Genomic DNA, 27,143 nt, shown 5'->3' with positions numbered 1-27,143 from the left:
ATCTGTCACTCCACCATGGAGCTTGCACAATTGGGTTCTTCCTTAAGGAATCACCAACTAGGTACAGGTTCTATGAGTGTTGCTTGGATCTAGTTGTTGTTACCGTACATGTTTATAATATTAAAACTTGATGAATTGGATAAAATTGTGCCGAGAGTGCTGATGGGAAATTGTGTATTTAGACATCCAAGAAGGGTGTAGTGGAATATTTTAATACGAATTAAATGTACCTCCAAATACAGTCAGACATACGCAGATACGTAGAAGCCCTCCTGCACAGAAGCACAAGGGAAGGAAACAGCTTGCCAGAGGGACACAAAATAACTGCTTATCTGCACTTATGCCGGACTGCAAACTGCAAAATAAACGTTAAGTGTCGCAAGACTATGTGGTCCCAGTTCCTCTGGAAGAACCTCAAAGCAACCGAAACAGGAACAATATATGTGGTTTTTGGGTATGTATACCTAAGTAAAAGTGTGTTCATGTGTTAATTTTTTGGTGTGCATCTCTGGAGAGAAGGGATTCAACTCTGCTCAACTCTGCCTGCTGTTATTTTATAACCTGATGACCTCTAGATGAGAACAAGTTATTTCTAACAAATTACTTGATTGAACTGCTTAGAAGTTACTCTTTGTACATCGATTCTCCAGGACCGCCCTGGGAAGGGATTAGCTGAAGAATCATAAACTGTAACCTTTTATTATTTTACTGCAAGATTTGATTAAGTATATTTCTCTTTTGTATAAATACATTTTTATTTTATAAAGACAAGTATTTTTCGTCTTACTTCAGCTGGACAAAGAAAGTTCAATAGCAATAAGAGATGCATTTGTACATCTTCACTGACCAGGACAAAAGGGATCCAGGAAGCTTTCATCGGATGGTAAGCATGAAAGATTCTTTGAGTCACTGATTGTTATTGTTGTATATGTTGTTAGGGAAATCCTTTACATTTAACTGGTATAACAAACTAGCCAGGTGTAGTAAACCTGACCTAACAGCAAAAGGCAACCTTAATTCAGGCAATGAGGTAAATACCAGATCTCACCACAACAACCACACACTTATTTTATTATTATTTTTTATTTTGATGGCTAAATTTCACATTCATAATTGTACATTTTCAGGGGGAAAATAGGTTTTATTGCATTTAAAAATGAGTGAAGCATTATATTGAGTAAATATTGCCCTCCGAAGAAACAAAAAGCTATTTGAATTTTACAAGCATGTACACTCTTTAAAGTATTCCCATAATACTGTTATACCTCCCCCTAGCATATGAAATGTATGGTTTGTTTTGATATTTCTTCAATAAAAGAAGTAGAAGAATAACAGGTGTGGGAGGGGTCTGAAAACAAACATCAGCACTCTTAATTTAAGAGATCTTAAGAGTTATGTTGTACAATATGCATGCACTAGATATAATAGCTTGTTAAGAATTTAAAGGAGGATTAAATCATCACTTAAACCATTTAGAAGACCTGCTGTTCATCCACAGAAGCGTGACTGAAACTAACTAGCTATTTACAAAATGTAATTGCGACTTTTATCTCACAATTTGTAAGTTCTCAGAATTATGAGATTAGAGTTATAGAGTCCGAGTTGTGAGATAAACTCACAGTTCTGTTGCTCGTCCAGTTGAGCTGTTTCCCAACAAGAGAAGAGGAAGAAGAAGAAATCGAAACTGAAAGTTTGCGTTCATCTTCAGATAAGACGCCATTTTCAGACTACCGTTAACCAAAACAGTCCCATCGTAATTATCGGTAAGTTCAGTGATGTCCTTCTCTTAATAACTGCTATGATGATGTGATGTATATGTGTTGGCATTAGATGAGATTATATCCAATGTATTTTCCTAACGAGTCGACTCGTGTTAAATCACTTCCGGTTTGGGGAAGTTCCACTCACAAAGACTGAAACAAATCATTAGTTTGCACTTCAAATAATCCTTATTCGTCAGTTCAACTGAATGATGTGTTTAATTCCCTTCATGTTCTCATGTTCAGACTTCAAGAGAATAACGCGACACGCAGGGTTTTAATGTGAAGTCATGCGGAGAAAGCAAGAGCTTCTCAGTCGCTCCCTTCTGTTCTTTCTGATTATCTTCTTATTCCCTGAAATATCTTCATTTGTGTTTTGGAAGTTGAACGAAAGTCTAATAGGTAGTGATGGCAAAATGAGGCTTCCTGAACCACTGAGACCTCGCAGCCCATTGCTTCACCCAAAGGTTCATTACTCGAAGCTTCATTCAGCATTGCTCGCTAGTGACACATAGCTGATGATGATGATGTTTATTTCAAACCTGCATTCTAGTTTTCTCACAAATCAAAATAACAGGCTACACAACAGACAAATTATACAAGTGCATGGTTTGAAAAGGAGGTGGATGAAGCAAACGCTTATATAATTCCAAACCCCCTCACATTCAACACAAAATGCAATACAGAAACAATATATAAACAAAATAATTCAAGAGCAACAATATTCTTGTACAGTACATACAGAAGAACAATTGTTACTATGTAATTGGTATAAGACAAACAAGACAAAACATCGCACCCACACCACACACCCTTACAAAAGACACTGGCCCAAACACTCTCTGCCTCTACACCCTCTCACCACTAGCTTCATGCTGAGGGCATCATTCTCTGTCCTCTACATATTTCTTTATAACTTTTTTTTAAACAAATATTTAAAATGAATTATATTAGGACAGTGGATTGGAATGATGTCTGTAATGAACACCAGAGACAATCCTAATGGCCTTTTTCTGCAAGGTGATCAAGGGCTGTAAGTGAGTTTTGTAACAGTTACCCCAAATTTCAACACAATAATATAAATATGGCATAATAAATGAATGATACAGCAGAAGTCCAGCTTTAGTGTTCAGTAAATTACATGATCTTTTCATCATTCCAACACATTCAGCCACTTTTGTCCTCAGGTAGCTTATATGGGGTTTCCAAGAGATCCTCTCATCTATTATAACGCCCAAAAATGTATTTTGTTGAACCTTTTCTATTAGTGTGTCATCAATAACAATTTTAACAGGTATATTACATTTACGATTACTAAACAGCATAATTTTTGTCTTTTTCAAATTCAAAGACAGTTTATTAATATTAAACCCGGTTTTTAACTTTACCAATTCCACAGTTACCGAGGCCAAAAGTTGCTCCAGGTTGTCATCAGCACAAATAATATTGGTATCATCAGCAAAAAGCATAAGTTTCATTTTCGTTGTTATTTTACATAATTCATTAATATACATTAGGAATAGTGTAGGTCCCAAAATTGACCCCTGCGGTACTCCACACGTTATATCCAGAAACCCTGATTTATATTGATCAATCTCAACAATCTGTCTCCTCTCGCCTAAATAGCTCTCCAACCATTTTTTTGCTATTCCCCTTCAGCCATAGTCCTCCATCTTTTTAAATAAAATCTGGTGATCAATGGTATCAAAGGCCTTTTGGAGATCTATAAAGATTCCCAAAACAAATTTATTTATTTCAATACCATCTGTAATTTCTTCCAATAAATCAATGAATGCATGTGAAGTACATCTATTTTCCCTAAACCCATATTGACAATCTGATAGTAATCGATGTTTATCAATGAAACTCCGGAGTCTTTTGTTATATAATTTTTCTAAAATTTTGGAAAACTGTGGCAGGAGGGAAACAGGCCGATAGTTATTAAAATTATGTTTGTCCCCCGACTTTAAAATTGGTATGACTTAAGCAGTTTTCATTCGCGATGGAAAATGACCAAATTGAAAGGATAAGTTACAGATATATGTAAATGGATTTATAATTTCTTCTGCAACATTACGAACAATCCTCATATCGATATTATATATGTCTTGGGATATTTTGTTCTTGCAATCCCTGATTACTTTCATAACCTCCCTCTCATCAGTTGGAGTGAGGAACATAGTAATAGAATTTATATCAATTAGTCCCTTAATCTGTTCATTAGTAGACGGAATTTTATGCGCCAGATCCGGTCCAACATTGACAAATAAATAATTAAATCTATCCGCGATTATTGTTTTGTCTCGTATAATTGTGCCATTTTTCACAAAATACTCCAGATAACATGAGCTGCTGGAACCACGACCAATAACGGTGTTCAACACTTTCCAAGTTGCTTTTATATCATATTTCTTATTGATCAATAAATCAGTATAATCTTCTCTCCTACTTGCTCTCAATATGCTAGTTAATTTGTTTTTATATATTTTATACTTATGTTCAGTTTCACTAGTTCTATACCTAAAAAATTGCCTATATAGAAAATTTTTCTTTTTACACGAGTTCGCAAGCCCTTTTGTTATCCAGGGTGTTTTTATAAGTTTTCTTATTGTAAATTTTTTGATGGGACAGTGTTTATTATAAAGTGTAATAAAAATATCAAGAAAAGTATGGAATGCTGCATTTACATCGGACATTTGATAAATAGATTCCCAATTTTGGCTTGCCAACTCGTTTTTCAGTGCTATAATTAATTGGTCCGTTATGACTCTACGATAATAATCACCTTGTACAGTTTTAGATAATTTACAGTTAAGATCGTATACCATAAACACTGGTAAGTGATCACTGACATCATTCACTAACAAACCACCTGTTATATTATTGCCCAAGATATTACAAAATATGTTATCTATCAGTGTGGCACTATGTGATGTTATTCTGGTGGGTCTGGTAATGAGTGGGTACAAGCCCAACAAAAACATGGTATCAAGAAACTCATCTGTACTTTTGTGTATATGGGGGTTTAACAAATTAATATTAAAATCCCCACATATAATATGTTTTTTGTTATTATTAGTAAATATTTTTTCAATCCATTCCCTAAATATTGTCAAGTCGGATCCCGGCCTCCTATAAATGCAACTTACAATAATATTTCTATTTTTTGGAAGTACCAATTCTACAGTCACACATTCAAGTAGATCATCCACCACTAAACACATATTAAAATTAGCTACCGTGCAAAGAAATAGCAGACAAATTAATTAAGTCTGAACCAATGACCAAATAAGTCTGCTCCGATTTATGATGTCGAATATAAACCCCCCAACCCCCATTCTGTTTTATTTATTTATTTTCTTCTCACCTTTAATGTCTGTAACCTTTCATTTGCAATAATAAAAAGACCTGAGCAGACATTTGTTCATTGCCTGGGTGTAAAATAAAATATGTATCTTTCTCTTTCTGAATTTACTTGTGCAGAGACAACTGTCACTCACAAAGTTAATTAATTATTCAGAAATTGTTTGGATAGTGACAGTATGAACAACAAAAGTGACTCTGCGTTGAGTGCAGTGCTTATGGTGGAGGGAGTGTAATAAAGTAAACTGCAATAGAACAGTCTGGGGTGGGAAAAAGTTAAGAATTGTTTCTGGGGGGGTTTGTGCAGTGAACTGTTACTAGTTTTAGTGCAGTGTTGTGCTTATGGGGATATAGAGGAGCACACTGCAACATTGCAGTTAGGGGTGTGTGAAGGAAAGATTACAATAAATTTTTATTGAGAAACAGAATTTTTTCAAGTGTGTTGGGGTTTAGATGATTCCTCTTCTTAGACAAAACCTCTCCAGCCTTGGAAAATGTCCTTTCACAGGGAACAGACGATGCAGGGGAACATAATAATGCCAGTGCCAGTTGGTATAAATGAGGATACTGACGCTTCTGTTGAGGCCAGACAGGGGAGGATCTCCTCTTTCTTGCGGCTCCATTACCAGGAAAAAAAGGAAGAGTCACAAAAAGCAAACAAATCCAAAATTGCAATCCAAAACAAAAAGCAGTCCAGATCCAAAAATCCAAAGCAATCAAAATAATCTTATCTAATTAATATAACAAGGCTATAATTTAGGTAGCCTACTATAATTAATAATAACAATATACTATGAGTATTCTAACCTGATATAATATAATAATATACAGCCCTTACACATATGACTCAATAATGACAATGACGATGAGAGTTCTGTAACTCTCTGACTCTCTGACACTACTACTGCTCCTACTGCTCCTGACAACAGCCACAAAGTGGCGCGATTTTCGGACCCCCTTTATCCAGAGCGACACTCAGACCGAACCAATGATGTATACACACAAATCGAGGACTCATTTGTCATTAGTCACGTGATTTTCACGTTAACAACACAAGCCTCGAATCGCGGCTTCATCTGGCACGCCCATTTATTTTTCGACACAAGCTCCGACGCCTCGGTTCAAATGTCACATCACTACTCATAGGTTCGAAACAACATGAGGCTGAGTACATGATGACAGAATTTACATTTTCGAGTGAAACACTAAGCAAAACAAGGTCCAAAAGACGTCATTTCAACGTCTTTGTCACAAAAGTCGTAGGGGAGAGCGGGGCACAACGTAACCCTTTTTGACTTTCTCAGTTTCTGTAAATCTACTTAGGGTTTAAAGTATTTATTTTTCCCCACATTAATGTTCCACATGTCTAGTACAATTATGTGGTTTTATTTTATTAATTCAGTGTTCACTTTTTTCTTGAAATACCCGAAAGAATGGAAGTGAAATGTGACAACATGCCCCATAGGTGGAGTACATTGTAACATGACCACATAACAGCTTAACATGTTATCTAATCAAAAAAATACACAAGTCAAACTAAAATATTTTCTCAATAAAATACAATTATTAATTTTTTCATATAAAATAATGGCATTTTTTAATAATTAAAAATAAACAAATTTTTGAGTTTGACAACAAACACACCGGAAAACACAGCCATACAGCATAGTTCAAAACTAGGGTGACCAGACGTCCCGAAATCTAAGCTGTTGTCCCGAATCCGTCCGTAATTGTCCCGAAAATTACACTAAAGCAAAATCTTGAGTAGTTATTGTCTGATAAAACATTAAAACTGTGCGTGGAGGTTGAGTCGTCCTGCACATAGCTTCTTACTTCTTTCTTGTCCCACAAGTTCTACAAAGGCTACGTCTACAACAATCCGGATAAATTTGAAGACTGAGTTTTCATCTAAAAACGCCCTGTGTCCACACTATCATTTTCAATTGTTTCCCAAAAGTTGCTCATCCACACTGAAACGTCTGAAAACTCTTACATCCCCATACTGTGCATGAGTAAATCCTGAGACGCTTCGACCTGCGTCATTTCCGCTAGGAGTTTATTTACTTTCCTGCTCTTTGAAACTTTGTGGCAATGTCGAGGAAAGGCACTGAGTTTTTTAAATGGGCCGACAGTAAGGTGGAGTTGTTGCTGCGAGTAACACAGGAGTATAAAGTAGGCAAAAGCAAGCGAAAATAAAGACTGGGAGACGTGCCAAAACAAATACAGCGAAATATTGGACCGCTTCAAAGAGCAATATCCTGCGGATGACGCCGCTTAACTCCACAGTAAGGACGAGGTCACAAAACTCACAATAACTACAAAATTAAAGGCTATCAGGCTTGTAAGTACTTAACTGACATTAATCTTTTAACAAGGTTGTCAAAACGGAGAGCATCCAGAACAACTGCTGTACAATGTCGTTCACCATCTTGGTGTTCTTGTTCATGTGACTGAATCACATGACTAAAAATGCGTCATCGTATTCAAAAGCCTCTGTTTTCACAGTCCACACTAAGACGCGAAGACGGCATTTTAAAATTGAACCGCTTTGGAGAGCGCTTTACAAAAGCGACGTTGACTTAAAACACCGTCTCAGTGTGGACAGAAGGCCAAAACGGAGAGAAAAATATACGTTCTCAAATGAAAACGTATTAGTGTGGACAAGGCCAAAAATACCGTAGCCGTGAATTCAGATATGCATAGATAAGCTAAGAATGCATTTGTTTCATTGACATGGCTGGTGTACCGGAACCCAAACACGCCGCTAACAAGCAAAAACGTCTCTGCAGGAACCAGGAGGAGTGTGAGGGGAAGTATCCATGTATCCATAGTACGCCTACATCCAAAAAAAAAAAGCTTTTTCTACGGTTAAAACAATGTTCAGTGATATCTTACAAAGATTTCTAAATTTTGGTGCAATTGTTTCTCTATATAGTGTTGATATGGCAAATAGTAAATACACTAAGTTTCGTCATGCTGGCATGTGTGGAAGTATTTAAAACAAGGGTGTTACAACTAGCCCCACGTTACATTGTACCCCGCTCTGCGGACATTGTGAACATATTTTCAACATCATTTAAGGTCTCATTTAGATTCTAAAAACAGGAGCCATGGATAAGTTTTGTATTATGCTAGTACCCAGCATGCATTGCAGCATGAATCGTTTTTAAATGGTCACCATTGTTGAGATTCATATGCAGATTCTTGATGTATGTGTTAGTTTTAGTAATGCCATAGATGAAAACTTTTTGTGCACACACTGTATGTAAAATCCTTCATTTTATCTGATGGTCTCTACACTGCTGGCAATTATGCTGTAGAATCACAGTTTTGAATAAAACTAGTAGGATGTCGAAAACATCGTTTTTTTTTCACTGGTAAATTTTGAGATTTTGGGCTATTTGTCTTCAACAACATGTCTTCTTTCAGAGTTGTGCTGAAAATAAGTCCAAAATACACATTTAGGTCTTTATTTTACAACACTTTGTCTGTTTGCGTGTGTAGATTTCGCCTAAATTCATCAAAAGTTGGCGTTCTAAATCATCTTGATGATCCTCGATCGCTGTCTGCACATATACCGTCAGAAAGCTCTCTCTCTCCTGTACAATGCTGTCAGATCCAAATATGGTTATTTCCTGTTTATCAGCAACCAATCATGAAAGTAAAATGGGCGATTTAATTCGAAATGAGCAATCTCATTGCCAATTTCTGACAACATGATTCAGTCAAGTCAAGTCAAGTCATCCTCATTTATATAGCGCTTTTAACAATGTAGATTGTTTCAAAGCAGCTTTACAGAGATAAACATATAATTGAAGGTAACAGAGATTGGTTTGGTTTTATAGTGGCTCTTGAAAAATGTTTTTTCCAGCTAAAGTTAGTTTTGATTGATTCACTTCCGTCTAATTGATCATTTGTTATTAAATTAGGGGCCGCTAAGACGACACCGTTCTCTAAACAGACTTTAAACGTGAACCTGTGATAGACGCTGATGGCGTTCACATGCGCATTAAGAATTGATTCTATAGTTATGTGCGTTTGAATATATGTGCGCAGGTTTATAATTCCTTACAAACCATGCCTAAACAAACTACTTGTCTATAAATTTTGATGCAGAATTTTTATTTTATCTTATCACTTTGGGTAGGTACGCGAACCTAAAAATTCCACAACGCTTTATCTGTAGAGTGGTATAGGGATCCTCCATAGGGAGAGGCTAGTTGGCACTTTAGCACTGCATTGTCATCGGGTCCAGGCGAAAGTCCTTCGTCAGATCTGGAAACGGCCTGGATCCGGCAGGCTGCGGGAAAACCTCGGGATAAACAAAGACACTAAAATTAGCGTGGATGCCATTCTTCTTATGATGTAACGAGTACATCAGGATATGAGGGAAGTGTTCCCAGTTCCCGCTGACCTAATCTAAGCAGCCTAATATTGAATTATAAAAGTCTATAGAGTGTTATGTGAATGCTAGGTCAAAGAGATGTGTTTTTAGTCTAGCTTTGAACTGACAGACTGTGTCTGCTTCCCGGACAATGTTAGGAAGATTGTTCCAAAGTTTTGGTGCTAAATAGGAAAAGGATCTACCGCCAGCAGTTGATTTATATATTCTAGGTATTATCAACTGGCCGGAGTTTTGAGATCGCAATAGACGTGAAGGACTATAATGCGTTAAGAGCTCGCTCAAGTACTGGGGAGCTAAACCATTTAGTGCTTCGTATAAATTTTAAAATATTGCTGATTATTTACAATGTTTAATAGGGAGCCAATGCAGTGTTGACAGAACCGGACTAATATGGTCGTACTTCCTGGTTCTGGTAAGAACTCTAGCGGCTGCGTTTTGAACCAGCTGTAGTTTGTTTATTAAGCGTGCAGGGCAACCACCCAGTAGAGCATTACAATAATCTAGCCTTGATGTCATGAACGCATGAACTAGTTGTTCCGCATTAGTCAATGAGAGCATATGACGTAATTTAGATATATTTTTAAGATGGAAAAATGCGGTTTTACAAACACTAAACACGTGACTTTCAAATGAAAGATTGGCATCAAAGAGCACACCCAGGTTCCTAACTGACGACGAAGACTTAACAGAGCAGCCATCAAGTGTTAGACGGTATTCTAGGTTATTACGTGTGGAAGTTTTTTGTCCAATAATTAGAATCTCTGTTTTTTCAGAATTTAGTAGTAGGAAATTACTAGTCATCCAATTTTTGATATCAACTATGCATTCCGATAATTTTGTGAATTGGTGAGTTTCGTTAGGTTTGGAAGAAATATAGAGCTGAGTATCATCAGCATAACAGTGAAAGCTAATTCCATGTTTCCTAATGATATCTCCTAAAGGTAGCATGTACAGAGTGAACAGCAGCGGTCCTAGTACTGAGCCTTGTGGTACGCCATACTGAACTTGTGATCGATAAGACATCTCTTCATTTATTGCTACAAACTGATAGCGGTCAGATAAATATGATTTAAACCATGCTAGTGCAATTCCACTAATGCCAACATAGTTTTCTAGTCTATTTAATAGAATGTTGTGGTCAATGGTGTCAAATGCAGCACTAAGATCAAGTAACACTAATAGAGAGATACAACCACGATCGGATGATAAGAGCAAATCATTTGTGACTCTAATGAGAGCTGTCTCAGTGCTATGGTGCGGTCTAAATCCTGACTGGAAATCCTCGCAGATACCATTTCTTTTAAGAAAGGAACACAGTTGTGAGGATACTGCCTTTTCTAGTATCTTTGACAGAAAAGGTAGATTTGAGATCGGCCTGTAATTGACTAATTCTGTAGGATCAAGTTGCATTTTTTTAACAAGCGGTTTAATCATAGCCAGCTTAAAGGTTTTTGGTATGTATCCTAGAGACAAAGATGAATTAATGATGTTAAGAAGAGGATCTATGACTTCTGGAAGCATCTCTTTCAGTAGTTTAGTCGGTATAGGGTTTAACATACATGTTGTCGATTTAGATGAATTAACGAGTTTGCAAAATTCTTCCTCTCCTATGGCAACAAATGAATCAAATTTTACCTCGGGGAGACTATAATGCACTCCCTGATGCGATGCTGTAGTAGACGGTTGCATAGTTATAATTTTGTCCCTGATATTATCAATCTTATAAGTGAAGAAGTTCATAAAGTCATTACTGCTGTGTTTCTTGGAAACTGGGCTTGAAGCTTTCTTTTTCGTTAGTGTAGCCACTTTTTCAAATAAATACCTTGGATTATGTTTATTTTCTTCTAATAGGGTTGAAAAATAAGCAGATATAGCAGCTTTTAAAGCCTCTCTGTATGCAATCGAGCTCTCCTTCCATGAAATCCGAAATACCTCTAGTTTTGTTTTCTTCCAGTTGCGCTCCATTTTTCTGGCTGCTCTCTTAAGGGCCCGGGTGTGCTCGTTGTACCACGGCGTTGGACTATTTTCTTTAATCTTCTTTAAGCGCAACGGAGCAACTGTATCTAAAGTGCTGGAAAGGAGAGAGTTAAAAGTTTCTGTTGCAATATCAAGTTCTTCTAAGCTATCTGGGAGGCTGAGACGATGAAACTGATTAGGAAGATTATTGATAAAGCAATCTTTAGTGGCAGAAGTAATAGGTCTAACATACTTGTAACACGGAGTTGGCTTTGCAGCCTTGGCTAAATGTAATTTACATGAGACTAGATAATGATCTGAGATGTCGTCGATCTACTGCAGAATTTCAACAGCATCAAAATTGATTCCATGTGATAATATTAGATCTAGAGTATGATTACGACAATGAGTAGGTCCTGACACGCGTTGTCTAACTCCAATAGAGTTAAGAATGTCTTTAAATGCCAATCCCATTGCATCTTTTCCATTATCTTCATGTATATTAAAATCACCAACAATTAGGACTTTATCTGCAGTCAATACTAATTCTGATAGAAAGTCAGCAAATTCTTTGATAAAATCTTTATGCTTCCCTGGTGGCCTGTATATAGTTGCCAGCAGAATTCTCAAACTTGATTTATCGTTTACATTATATATTTTTAAATTAAGCACAAACACTTCAAAAGAAATATATTTTAAACTAGATTTTTTAGTGGTTTTGAAAATATTACTATAAATTACAGCAACACCTCCCCCTTTGCCTTTCAGGCGAGGTTCATGTTTATAACAGTAATCATGGGGGGTGGACTCATTTAAAGTAATGTAATCGTCTGGTTTTAGCCAGGTTTCTGTCATACACAGCACATCTAGGTTATAATCTGAAATCATATCATTAACTATGAGTGCTTTTGAAGTAAGGGATCGAATATTCAGCAACCCAAGCTTTATCGTTTGCTCATCTGTATTATAACTATTTTTTATTTGTTGAATATCAATTACATTTTTAACCTTAGATCGGTTTGGACGTTTTTTGGATTTCCAAATTCGGGGAACAGACACAGTCTCTATATGATGATATCTAGGTGAAAGAGCCTCTATGTGATGGGATTTATCTGACCTTGGTGACGCGAGGCCGCTAGCAGACGGTCGGTTTAGCCAGTTTGTCTGCTTCCTGACCTGAGCCCCAGATTGTCATGTTTTGTCTCTAAGACTATGAGCCAAATTACTAGAGAGAAGAGCAGCACCATCCCAGGAGGGATGAATACCATCTCTTTGCAACAGGTAAGGTTTGCCCCATAATTTTTTCCAATTGTCTATGAATTCTATATTATTTTGCGGACACCACTTAGACAGCCAGCCATTGAGTGATGACAATCTGCTAACTATCTCATCACTCCTTCGAACAGGAAGGGGGCCAGAGCAAATTACATTGCCTGACATCGTACTTGCGAGTTCAAACACCTCTTTAATATTAATTTTGGTGATCTCCGACTGGCGGAGTCGAACATCATTAGTGCCGACGTGAATAACAATCTTAGAGAATTTACGATTAGCATTAGCCAGCACTTTTAAATTTGCTTTGATGTCAGGCGCTCTGGCTCCCGGCAAACATGTGACTATGTTGGCTGGTGTCCCTATTTTCACGTTCCGTGTAATAGAATCGCCAATTACCAGGGCACAATCAACAGAATTCTCAGTGGGTTTTTCACTGAGTGGGGCAAATCGATTTGTTGTGGTAATCGGAACGGAAGAGTGGTTTTTTGATCCGCGACTCGAGCGATCCCTCACTGTCACCCATCTGCCTGGCTGCACAGGCAATAATTCAGCCGGAACCGAATCATGTAAAGAGTTCACTATGCTAGGCGCATCCAAAGTAGAATCTAAAGCTCTAGCACACTTACTATCCTCAATTAAAGTTTGGATGCGTGTTTCTAATTCTGAAATCTTCTCCGTCAGCCTGACTGTTTCCTTGCATTTATCACATATAAACCCTATATTGCCGACGGGGAAGGCTATGCTATACATGTAACATGAAGAGCAGGTGACAATAACAGGACAAGACATTACTCACCGTGTTTGTTGACTGATTCTTACTCACCTGGGCTTTTTATGAACTCAGAGGCGCGGGCGCGCGAGAGAAAAATAAATAAATAACTGAGCGCACGGGTGGCGCGTTAACAGGCTAGCGAGTTACTAGCGTGTTGTTCTAACAATAACGGAAGCTAGCGGTGTCAGGTTAATCTGAGATGTTGTCTAAGCTGTATTTAGTAGTATAAACAACTAGAAATGGTAGTAAATGATGGTTCAAAACAGAAAGAAATACAAAGCTAATACGAGGCTTAGACGGAGCTTACAGCCTCGAAGCAAACAAAACACAGAAGGCAGCTAGGCAGACAGGAGCAATCGATCAGGATCAGGAACAGCAATCGAACAGCAATCCAAAACCTCAGATTTGTCACGTGACGCGCTCTGATATTATATACATACATCACATATATACTATACTTTAGACACTATATATGTCACGAAAAGCACCCACAGGGAATTAGAGATCCAAAAGCAGTGTTTTATTAAAGGGTAATCCGTACTCACAACATGTCCAGGCAAAGGTCAAAATCCAAAAAGGCAATCCAAAAACATAAAAGATAAACACTAGAAACATGCTTGAAATAACAACGGAAGTGTGGGGACATTATACAAGTTCTCCGTGACAAACACTGAAACAGACAGGGTATATATACACAAGTGCTAACAAGGTGACGAGAAACAGCTGTAAGGCAATGAACAATCAGTAACCGACAGGATCATGGGAATTGTAGTGAGAATGCATAAACACCGTGAAAACTGAGGACCTCTAGTGTTTAACCCAGGGAACAACCAGACACTATTCCCCCCTCTACGGAGCGGCTAACAGACGCTCCAAGAAACCACACAAAACAAAACAAGAGTCCAGGAGGGAGGTGGAACGGTGGAGGATCAGGGGGAGGGATGGTGGGCCAGGTCCATGAAGGGGAACAGGAACAAGGGGTGACAGCTTAGCCGGCGGCCAGGGCGAAACGGAGATTCCATCGGGCGCCAAGGGCGGAGACAGTCCATCGGGCGGCCAGGGCGTAGAAGACAGTTCATCGGGCGGCCAGGGCGAAACAGAAAGTCCATCTGGCGGCCAGGGCGAAGCCAGACGACCAATCGGGCGGCCAGGGCGAAGCAGACGACCCATCGGGCGGCCAGGGCGGTGAAGACCCTTCGGGCGGCCAGGGCGGTGAAGACCCTTCAGGCGGCCAGGGCGGTGAAGACACCTCGGGCAGCCAGGGCGGTGAAGACCCTTCGGGCGGCCAGGGCGGTGAAGACCCTTCGAGCGGCCAGGGCGGTGAAGAACCTTCGGGCGGCCAGGGCGGTGAAGACCCTTCAGGCGGCCAGGGCGGTGAAGACACCTCGGGCGGCCAGGGCGGTGAAGACCCTTCGGGCGGCCAGGGCGGAGAAGACCCCTCAGGCGGCCGGGGGGGGGGAAACCCTTCTGGTCTCTGGATCGGCAGACGTGACGTGAACAGGTTCGGCCTTGATTGGTGGAATGGGTAGTGCCGGCAGGGCAAGGAGCTTGGGCAATGCAGGCAGGGCCGGGAGTTTGGGCGGCGCCGGCAGGGCAAGGTGTATGGAGACGGCAAAATGAGTTTTTTCTCACACTCCTAGTGACGATTTTCCACTTCTGTAGCACCTACATACACCAAACTTTAAAGTCCTATTCCTAACTATTCTGAGGGATTTGTTGATATATCATTCTTGGCCTGACTTATATGACATTTAATGTCTGAAAATAGAGCAGAAATAAATTTAAGGTTATTGTCAGTATTTTCTGATTTACAGTGTAACAAAAGGAGATATTAATAATCCCCTCAGGTAATGTCTTTTCATTGAATATAACAACAAAATGCAAAAATAATTTTGAACCTTGTTGTTTTCAATGATCAGATTCGTCACTTCAAAATCTATGCAAATTAGTACATATTTAATCAGATATAGCCTGATTAGCATATTTAAACATACAATTACAGAAAACTTGCAATACATTTTTTTCTCCAATTCATGCGACTAATCAACTGGTAAAGTTTCATGGTGATATCTGTAAGAGAAGAGATCAGTGAATCCGATCACTATCTGTTTCCAGATCTGTTACAGACCGTTAATAATGGAGCGTTTATAGTGTTTGAACTTGGACTCAAATATAGAAATAAGAATCAACTTGTATCAATTAAATTGACTTATCAAGACTGTAAAGCACCGATATATTCACGACAAAATTATTTTTCGTTCTTCTACTTAGGTACCCCTATAGAATAGAACTGTTAGCAAACGTCCCGACACCGCACACACTGCTAAGAGCAACATTTACATGAATATGTGGAAAGTTGAAGGGAGAATAATGGCACAACACATTTAAACTCTGATTTTTCATTATTATTTACAACTCAATTTGCATTTGCATGGGTTTAAATAAAACATTTGTGTTATAAGAGACAATAAAAAAAACTTTGTGCATCAGAACCACTCCTTTCCTGGTAAAAAAAAAATTAGCTTGATTTTCAAGGAATGTCAAGGAATTTGCAACAGCTGAATGTAACATTTTTGACATGCCAAACACGTCAGTAAATCAGGGCAAAACTTGTGAAATGTATTCCAGCCTTAAGTCATTTGTGGTTCTGTTCTGTTGTGTTTTACTCTCTGTAGTGTGATTTATATTTATTTATTTTCAATTTATTTAAAAAAAGAAAGAGGGTCAAAATAACGCCAATGTATTTATGCATTCTAAAATGACATTTTTTCATCTGAAAGCTGTTACTAAAATAAATCAATTTAATCTCCCAAAGGAAAAGGAGCAGACCTCAGGAGTCAGAGAAGACGATCAACTGAAGACTAAAGAAAGAGACGGATGAGAAATTGAATATCATCATGTCCAGCAGAGAGAGCAGAGGTGAGATATACACACAGCAAGACTTCTGTTTAAAAAAGAAACTACTGGTGAAAATCTAAAAATTTGAATATCGTGCAAAAGTTCATGTATTTCAGTAATTCAAATTAAAAGGTGAAACAAATATATGTAGTATATATAACTATATACATATGCATGATTATACTTTTCAGAGGGCCGACATTTCTGTATTTAAAATCCTTTTTTTTTCATTTCATGTAATATTCTAATTTTCTGATTATTTTGAATTTGTGGTTTTCATAATCTGTAATCCATAATAATCAAAATTATAACTTTTGCACAATATTCTATTCTATGTTTCGAGTTTCATCTGTATATATACTAATAACATGTAGGGCTGGGGCGGTATGGATTTTTTCTAACCGCAGTTGAAAAGCAAGATATTCCCGCGGTATAGTGGTAAACCGCTTAAATACAAACAAATACAACCCTTTTCATCAAGCAGTAATTTGGCATGAACCAATCACTGAATAGATTTCCTTATTTAGGAATATTCTCAGATACATGCGCATTGAATTCATCATTTTAAGGAGAATACATTATTATTTTCACATTGGAAATAAAAGATGAACACCTTTTCCAACATGTCTTAGTTACAAAAATTATATTCCATATTTATGTTTACATAATATAATGTTATTTTTTATTTAATCTATGTCGATTATATGAAAAGTGAACAGCATGAGTAAGATAGGATCATAAGATGGGTCAACATGATTTTGACCACTTTATTAAGTTTTGTTTGTGAATTTTTTATTATTATTATTATTATTCAAATAGCCTAAATCTTGAACCATGGTGCTTCGTGGACGTGGTACTGCTGTAAACTAAATAACATTTATAGAATAATTATGAACTTAAATGAAAGAATATCACAACATTTGGATAAATAGATTATTTGATCTGTTCTTACATTTTAATTCAGGGCGATTTAGCCTACATTTAGTTAGAGCGAGATTTTCACCCTTGTCATTTTCTGATTGGGAAGCGCTTACATGATGGCTAAACTGGTACCTCTCATTTTCATATGGATTACATAATCAGATAACTTTTATTAAATATTTAGAAATTTAAAGGCTTTAGACATAGCCGTTTCTTATCGTGACTGAGCTGAGGCAAATGGCTTTCGGTTCATTTTTGTGACGCGCAGTTCCCGGAGACAGAGACGACAGATAAACTTTTGTCGTTAGCCTAATATGAATAAAAGTTTACAGTTTTGAACGATGTAGGCTACTCTACTCTTATCTGTATGACCAAAAAATCACGGAGGAGCCTATTAAGTTATTTTAGCTGTTATGAGAAAAATAAATCCACATGAACGCTTGCCGCCGCGCTTGTCGAACACTAATTCAACATGCCAGAATAAAACCCGACTTTAGAACAATGCATAGTGTGGTGTGCCAAAACACTTAATTATAAACTTCAATATTTCATTCAAAATAATCTCAAAACGCTTTGTGACATTTTGAAAAGCCGTGCATGCATTAAGGCCACTGGAACTATTGAACAACTGAAACGCTGGTTTTGGTTTTATTGTGTGTCGTTTAAACGTGCCTGTTGCATAGGCTATCTTTATTTTATATATGTATGGTCTATTGCTGAAGTAGCCTATAGCATTGATTACTGTGAAGGGAAGGGTGTGGGGATTAAAATAATTCAGCAGAAGCGGGGATGTTTAGACCAGAAGGAAATCCCCGTCTCCCCTGGCAAATCGCACTTTACTTACAACCTTACAAACTCTATAGGCTTTATATATAAATATATATTATTATTAGGCTATTATTATTATTTTAATTTTTTATTTTTACAGAACTGCTTTTGAAATTACGATTGGTATTATTATACAGATGTAAAGTCATTCTGTTGGATAGGCTACTATTTGTTCCTTAGTGTAAAATGGAAATGCATGGTAATTTTATTTGATAAATATAAGCAAAAAACTAAATGGTGTAACAGAGTTTTAGAACTAGACAAACCTCTCTGCATTAATAGCCTAAATATAAAATGTAACTACAGTAGTCCATCGGGCTTTGAACCCGTGTCATCTTAATGTTCGAACCGTAAGTTCTACCACTCGGCCATGTCTTAACTCACTGAGAAATGCCCAAACGTTTGTTTCTCCAGTGTGTGTTCGCTCACATGAGCAAGAAAACGTTTTGTCGTTAGCCTATTGTGAGTGTTGGCCTACTTTACATGAAAAAAGCAGATCTTTTACAGTTTTAAAAGATGATTTTATTTGAGCTGTTATGAGAAAAATAAGTGAACGCGCCGCCGCGTTTGTCGAACTCTAATTCAATGCCAGAATAAAACCCGATTTTAGAATACGCACTCGGCGTGGTGTGTCAAAATGCTTAATTATAAACTTCAATATTTCGTTCAAAACCACCTCAAAACGCTTTTAAATAACGCACCCTTTAAACAGCCGCGAATGAATGTATTAAGGCCACTGGAACCAGGATCGTAACTGAAACACGCTGCATGTTATCTCTCAATAGAGGAGCAGAAGCGGTGGTTCAGATTTTATTGTTTGTTGTTTAAACGTGCGTGTTGCATATTTAAAAAAAATATATATATTTGACATGGTCTATTTAGGCTAATTATAGCATTGATTACTGTGGAGGGGGGAAATCCCCCACCGGAAAATCAGGGGCGCAGATGGCACTAGGGACGGGGGGGACATGACCCCCCCAGATTCATAGTGACCCGATCCGTCCCCCGCCCTCACTATCCCTACGAAAGGTGACAAAAATCGGTAAAACAGAGGATTAACCAGTGTTTTCGCCAAGTACATTAGCCAAAGTAGTGTCCCGGCCCGCCGCTGCTTCAGAATCGGGTCGGGGCAGACGCGGACTGACACACAATAATAATCTACACCGGTCACCATTACTTTGTTTGTACCCACGTTCTCACATCACGCTGTTCTGTTGTCAACAAACACACGATGCCATCATGCCACCGACGTTTACACTCTCTCTTCTGTGTGTGTGCTACGACTCCTGAGTGACGTCGCCGGGGTCCTATGAGGAGCTGGTAGCTGCCTCAATCGTGCCTGTAGGGGCGGGCCGGTAACCATAGTGATCATATACAATCTATGACTGAGCTGAGTCGGTGATTTTCTGAACTGAAAAAAATCGACTGTATAAATGCCACATAAAGGCAATGAAGAGACAAAAAACAATCACCTCATTTTTTCAAAAACAAACAATGTAAGTATCCTATGCCTGTTGACTTTCCCAGATGTGGCAGATTAGATTTGTTAAGGGGAATAGCTAGTCTGACAATAATGGCAAGAAGGCTTTTGCACTTATTAAACACAGCAAAATGTGGAGACCATAACTATGCATTTAGGTGAGTGGACAGAGACAAATAATGAATGAACACAAAAAGAATGGTTGGATAAAACAAACAATTTATCGTCGTCAGGAAATAATGTTTTATCTTATCATTTAACCCATTGTACTGTATAAATTGACTGAGGTATGTTCACTGTCGTGTAAGCCACTATAAAAATAATCATAATAAGTAAATTTGTGTGGTGCAAGGTTTATGCAAACAACAAATAAAGGCCTACATAAACTTTTGACATCCTCTTATAGCAGGAAATCATGTTTTTTCCATTGTATGGACTGGAGCAACGGAGGATATAGATTCTTAAATTATGGGCTATGAAAAACATTTCTTAATTTGTCATACATCATTTGAAAGATATTTCTAATCTATAAATTGCAACAAACTTGTAATTAACACTTAAATTTAAAATTGAGTTATTCTTAGACATTTTTGAAATAGTAGTTTTAGCCATTAATTCTCAGGAATATGTTGTATTTCACATTGTTGTGAAATTCTATAGAGGTATAGAGGGTTAACTGAAATTATAAGATTTAAAATGTTGTCCTCCTGGCCTGCAGGCGATTTCTGATGACAGTAAGGCAGGCCCTAGTCCAGAGGTCTTCAATCCTGCTCCTTGAGGGCCACAGTTTAGTTCCAACCTGCTTCAGCACACCTGCCTTTGTATATTCAAGCGATTCTGAAGAGCTTGATGAGCTGTGTGTTTCAGGTGTGTTTGATTAGGGTTGGAACTAAACTCTGCAGGACAGTGGCCCTCCAGGAGCAGGATTGAAGACCTCTGCACTAGTAAGGCAAGTGAGGATCTGCAGGAGGGCAGCCACAAAACATACTTTGCTGAAGACATGAAGTTTTGGTGGGTGATTGGCATTCTGTCACGGGAACACACGGGAAAACAGGTAGATCCAAATGCAGCATATTTATTATTAGGGCAATCCAATTCATAGTCATCCAGGCAGGGTTCAAAGTCCATTTTAGCAATCCAAACACAAGAAACAAAACAAGAAACAGGTTAGAACACAGACCAGAAGTGTAGTGACGAATAACAACGACTCCGTAACACATACTGACACAGACATGGAATATATACACACAGATCTAACAAGACTAACAATGAACAGCTGGGACAATGATTACAGGGAACAGCTGAGTGTAATGAACAGTGATAAGTGACAGACAGAATGCTGGGAATTGTAGTCAATGTGAAGGACACCGTGAAAACGAGGATCTCTAGTGACACCCAGGGAAACACAAACCAGACACTGTGACATAACCCCCCCTCTACGGAGCGGCTACCAGACGCTCCACGACAACAAAACACAAGGGTTCAGGAGGGAGGTGGAATGGTGGAGGATCAGGGGGAGGGATGGTGGGCCAAGTCCATGGAAGGTAACCGAAACAGGGAGTGATGGTTTAACCGGGGCCCAGGGCAAAACAGAGAGTCCATCGGGCGGCCAGGGCGAAGCAGACGACCCATCGGGCGTCCAGGGCGAAGCAGACGACCCATCGGGCGTCCAGGGCGAAGCAGACTGTCCATCGGGCGTCCAGGGCGAAGCAGACAGTCCACCGGGCGGCCAGGGCGAAGCAGACAGTCCATCGGGCGGCCAGGGCGAAGCAGACAGTCCATCGGGCGTCCAGGGCGAAGCAGACGACCCATCGGGCGTCCAGGGCGAAGCAGACGACCCATCGGGCGGCCAGGGCGGTGAAGACCCCTCGGGCGGCCAGGGCGGTGAAGACCCCTCGGGCGGCCAGGGCGGTGACGACCCCTCGGGCGGCCAGGGCGGTGACGACCCCTCGGGCGGCCAGGGCGGTGAAGACCCCTCGGGCGGCCAGGGCGGTGAAGACCCCTCGGGCGGCCAGGGCGGTGAAGACCCCTCGGGCGGCCAGGGCGGTGAAGACCCCTCGGGCGGCCAGGGCGGTGACGACCCCTCGGGCGGCCAGGGCGGTGACGACCCCTCGGGCGGCCAGGGCGGTGAAGACCCCTCGGGCGGCCAGGGCGGTGAAGACCCCTCGGGCGGCCAGGGCGGTGAAGACCCCTCGGGCGGCCAGGGCGGTGACGACCCCTCGGGCGGCCATGGCGGCGAAGACGACCACTCAGGCGACCACGGCTCAGGAAAAGGAACAGACACTGGCTCCGGCTCAGGAACAGACACTGGCTCCGGCTCAGGAACAGACACTGGCTCCGGCTCGGGAACAGACACTGGCTCCGGCTCGGGAACAGACACTGGCTCCGGCTCGGGAACAGACACTGGCTCCGGCTCGGGAACAGACACTGGCTCCGGCTCGGGAACAGACACTGGCTCCGGCTCGGGAACAGACACTGGCTCCGGCTCGGGAACAGACACTGGCTCCGGCTCGGGAACAGACACTGGCTCCGGCTCGGGAACAGACACTGGCTCCGGCTCGGGAACAGACACTGGCTCCGGCTCGGGAACAGACACTGGCTCCGGCTCGGGAACAGACACTGGCTCCGGCTCGGGAACAGACACTGGCTCCGGCTCGGGAACAGACACTGGCTCCGGCTCGGGAACAGACACTGGCTCCGGCTCGGGAACAGACACTGGCTCCGGCTCGGGAACAGACACTGGCTCCGGCTCGGGAACAGACACTGGCTCCGGCTCGGGAACAGACACTGGCTCCGGCTCGGGAACAGACACTGGCTCCGGCTCGGGAACAGACACTGGCTCCGGCTCGGGAACAGACACTGGCTCCGGCTCGGGAACAGACACTGGCTCCGGCTCGGGAACAGACACTGGCTCCGGCTCGGGAACAGACACTGGCTCCGGCTCGGGAACAGACACTGGCTCCGGCTCGGGAACAGACACTGGCTCCGGCTCGGGAACAGACACTGGCTCCGGCTCGGGAACAGACACTGGCTCCGGCTCGGGAACAGACACTGGCTCCGGCTCGGGAACAGACACTGGCTCCGGCTCGGGAACAGACACTGCCTCCGGCTCGGGAACAGACACTGGCTCCGGCTCGGGAACAGACACTGGCTCCGGCTCGGGAACAGACACTGGCTCCGGCTCGGGAACAGACACTGGCTCCGGCTCGGGAACAGACACTGGCTCCGGCTCGGGAACAGACACTGGCTCCGGCTCGGGAACAGACACTGGCTCCGGCTCTGGAACAGACACCGGCTCAGGAACAGACACCAAAACTGAAACAGCCACAAGAACAGACACAAACACAGAAACAAACACTGGTTCAGGAAAAGATGCTGGCTACAGCAGGTACAGCAGGTACAGCAGACACTGGCTCCGGCTCTGGAACAGCAGACACTAAAGGTCTGAAGGGCGTCTCCAGGATCCGAGCTAGACGCTCTAAATAGCCGATCAGTGCCCCTCCGGCCACGCGAATGGGCATCTCCCGATCTGTCTTTGACTGGGCAGACGTGGCGTGAGCCGTCTCTGTCTGGGCAGATGTGACCTGAATAGTCTCTGACTGGGCGGACGGGACGTGAACAGTCTCTGACTGGGCAGACGGAGCGTGAACAGTCTTTGACTGGGCAGACGGAGCGTGAACAGTCTCTGACTGGGCAGACGGAACGTGAACAGTCTCTGACTGGGCAGACGGAACGTGAACAGTCTCTGACTGGGCAGATGGAGCGGTCTCTGGCTGGGCAGATGGACTGTGTCTCTTCCTCCTCCTCCGTCCATGAGTGCGAGAGGGCGCTGGGCTGGACGGCGCCAGTGGTGAGAGCTCGAGGCTGGACGGCGCCAGCGGTGAGGGCTCGGGGCTGGACAAAACCAGCGGCCAAGATCCTGTGCTGGGCGGAACCAGCGACGAAGATCTAGTGCTGGGCGGAACCAGCGGCGAGAATCTTGTGCTGGACGGAGCCCGCAGCGAGGATCCTGTGCTGGGCGGAACCAGCGGCGAGGATCTTATGCTGGGCCAGTCCGGCGGCTCCGGATCAGAAAAATCGCCAGGCGGAGGACGGTGTCGTGGAACTTGTCGACCACCTCCTCCCCTGCAACCTCCCCGAGTTCTGGAGAACTTCGCCAGACGAGTCCCCAGAAACGACTCACCACTTCTGATGGAAGATTTCGCTGAAGCCTTAGCCGCTGCGGCTTCCTCAGTCAGTTGGGCCCATAAAGCAAAACATTGATGAATGTTCATACGGGGGGGAATCTCTTCAACCCGCGAATTCCCCCTCTGCTGCCTCCTCTCCTTCTCGGCATTTGGGGAAGATCCACAAAAGTCCATACTGCTGGATCTATTTGTGGACGGAGTCGTTCTGTCACGGGAACACACGGGAAAACAGGTAGATCCAAATGCAGCATATTTATTATTAGGGCAATCCAATTCATAGTCATCCAGGCAGGGTTCAAAGTCCATTTTAGCAATCCAAACACAAGAAACAAAACAAGAAACAGGTTAGAACACAGACCAAAAGTGTAGTGACGAATAACAACGACTCCGTAACACATACTGACACAGACATGGAATATATACACACAGATCTAACAAGACTAACAATGAACAGCTGGGACAATGATTACAGGGAACAGCTGAGTGTAATGAACAGTGATAAGTGACAGACAGAATGCTGGGAATTGTAGTCAATGTGAAGGACACCGTGAAAACGAGGATCTCTAGTGACACCCGGGGAAACACAAACCAGACACTGTGACACATACTAGTCAAATAAGAGTATGATCATGCATTGCTAGTGGTGATCAGGTAGGCCTTTGTTTACCTTTGTTCATTGTTGTTTATCCATGATTTCAAATAAGAATCCCCCAATGGCTTTTTAGTGCAAATCATTAGCCCAAATTACGCAAAGTAACTACTTGAGCACTAGTTAAAGCCCAAATTACGCAAAATAACGAATTTAGTTTAAATCATTTGCTGACAGCTTGGTCCCCCCCAGTTAAAAAATCCTATCTGCGCCACTGCGGCAAATCGCACCTTGCTTACGTTTTTAAAAATTCTTTCTGCATGGAACTAGAGATGCGCGGTTGGCGGTTATAGCCGCGGACTCCGCGGATAAACCGCGGATCGGGCGGATGACGTGACGGAAAAAAATATTTTAATTAAATTCGGGCAGGTGGCGGGCAGTTTCTAGTCTCGCGGCTGTCATCAGCAGCGCCTTGTACCAGCGGATGGCGGGCAGGAAAATTGGTCAAAAACGTTTGTGCGGATGGATGATGAGTTTTGTGATGCGGTTGCGGATGAAATAATAGACAATCCGCGCATCTCTACATGGAACCCCATGAAGTTTTATTTTCTATTTTTTTAACAGAACTGCTTTTGAAGACGTTAATTCAGTCAATCGGTTGGATGAGATTTGTTCCTTAGTGTAAAATGGAAATGCATGGTAATTTTATAAATACCATGTTTATTCAGGATTTGAAACAGTGTCATCAAAATGATTGAAACCTAAGTTCTACCACTCGACCACAACTTTTCTCACTGAGAAATGCCCAGAAGTTGGGTTGTTCAGCAGTCAGTGTGCGTGCATGCGAGAGAAGCGCTCTTCAATCTTCTCATTCCTCAATAGTTTAGAGTCATTGATTGCACCCAATTTATTTTCACTGACTGCGAGATAGGCTTATTTTAACTTTTGATTCATAAAATGTTCTGCTCTAAAAGTTTGCTATATTCTATTTAAAATGTAGGCTACTTTTACATAATTACGTTTTGCTTTCGCTAAATGTCCCTTTGCGCCACCTGGTGGTCATTTCGCGAACGACATTGAAATGCGACTGGTTTATTTTTGCCGCGGTGGATTTGCCGCGGTAGTTGCCGCGGCAGTAATAGGCATTCTGGTTGTCCACCTACTGTATACTGCGGGATCTTAAAATAGCAATGGTATCAGTTTCAATACCGTTATTTAAAAAAAGTATATAAAAAAAATGCAATGCACTTATATAGAAGACGAGGATTAAATATAATTTATTTAATGCCTAAAAATGCTTATGTGTGGTTGTCATCACGTGACAGTGTGGAGGAGAAAGAGAGAGAGAGAGAGAGAGAGAGAGTGACCTGAGTGACCTGGTCTCGAAGAAGAACACGACTTCTGCAGTTTGGCAGCATTTCGGGTTCCGACCTAATGAGAAGGGACGGTGTAGGCACTAGGGATGGGCATTCCAAGCTAAAATAATATTCAAAGATCGCCTGGTAATATTTGATTATTATTCGAAAATCGCACCCCACCCCTGCATGCACACATGCATGTATAGGCTACACACCTATACAGCGGAGCGGTGTGACGCTTAAATATAAATTTATCAAAAACTTAAACATACGTTTCTTATTTATGTTTAAGAATATAATGTTATTTTTTATTTAATCTATGTCGATTATATGAAAAGTGAGCAGCATGAGTAAGATGATGATTTTGACCACTTATTAAGTTTTGTTTTGTAGAAACCTTTCGTTAAAGTGAATTTCATTTTGTTTAAATTGTATCTTTATTTTAATCAATGTTTCATCAACAAATTGCCTGGATTAATAAATATGAAGCAAATATAGTAAAGAATATATTTAGGACGCGCCAGCGCATGAACTGGAGCGCGCCTCATAAATCAACCGAAACTCAGCATATTAAAGAGGTGGTAAAATGCCCTTTTCACAAGATGTAAAATAAATCTCTGATGTCCCCAGAGTGTGTGTGTGAAGTTTTAGCACAAAACACCCCACAGATATTTTTATATAGCATGTTAAAGTTGTAAATTTTTGAGGGTTTGCGAAAACGCACCGTTTTGTGCCTGGCCCTTAAAATGCAAATGAGCTGCTGCAGAGGGCGGGGTTTCAAGAGCTCTTGTGTGTTAGCAGCTGCGATTACCTCACGCAGACACACTAAAATGACAGAAACTGTTCTGCCTTAAATGTTAAAAAAGAGTCAGACAAAGATGGAGAGACCCATGTAGACAACATGTAGAATGCAACAGGACGCCTCTGAAGGGTTAGTTGATGAATTTATGTTGCTGATGTGGAGTTAACTATCTTCAACTAGCATATTCTGTCATAATAATCTATAAATCGCTCGTATAGGAACTGTTTTGAGACGCACACAGAGTGACTTTTTATTGCATGTAAAAAAAAAGGTTGCTAAAGTTTGAGCTGACTCACAAATGTACTCTTATACAACAACTTTTCCTCTTCTCAACATGGACTGTGTGTCCCGGGGACGGGGTTTATGTACATTTTAGGGTTGCTGATGTCACTAAACCCGGGAGGAATGACGTGTAGTCCCTACCAGCCGTTTGTTGTAGTCCTTTTCTTTAAAAGCAAATATCTTCCTTTGCTTTGAACTTTGAGCATTGTAACTTTGCAGATGTTGTTTATGCTCAAACAGCAACATTTCACACTAGCTAAAGTTAGA

The 27,143-nt window shown here is 41.1% G+C and overlaps 1 protein-coding gene across 6 annotated transcripts in view; it reads left to right on the top strand.

Annotated features, from left to right (window-relative positions):
* Positions 1-260: 260 nt before the first annotated feature.
* The window catches only part of LOC143718294 (uncharacterized), a 62,048-nt gene continuing 35,165 nt past the window's right edge, over positions 261-27,143 (top strand). For 2 of the 6 annotated variants that reach the window (XM_077209347.1, XM_077209343.1), the window contains exons 1-3: positions 490-623; positions 793-883; positions 16,347-16,450. In XM_077209347.1, the coding sequence (XP_077065462.1) occupies positions 16,429-16,450 (22 nt within the window). In that variant the 5' untranslated portion in view covers positions 490-623; positions 793-883; positions 16,347-16,428. Of the gene's footprint in view, positions 455-489; positions 690-792; positions 884-1,647; positions 1,764-16,346; positions 16,451-27,143 lie in introns of those variants that run through there. The other 4 variants (XM_077209348.1, XM_077209342.1, XM_077209345.1 and 1 more) reach the window with 3 other exon arrangements.

Source organism: Siphateles boraxobius, unplaced genomic scaffold (genome assembly GCF_051911475.1).
Source record: "Siphateles boraxobius isolate OS27281-9 unplaced genomic scaffold, OSU_SipBor_1 61, whole genome shotgun sequence".
NCBI classification, from domain to species: domain Eukaryota; kingdom Metazoa; phylum Chordata; class Actinopteri; order Cypriniformes; family Leuciscidae; genus Siphateles; species Siphateles boraxobius.
This window is presented reverse-complemented; position numbering and strand designations above follow the sequence as displayed.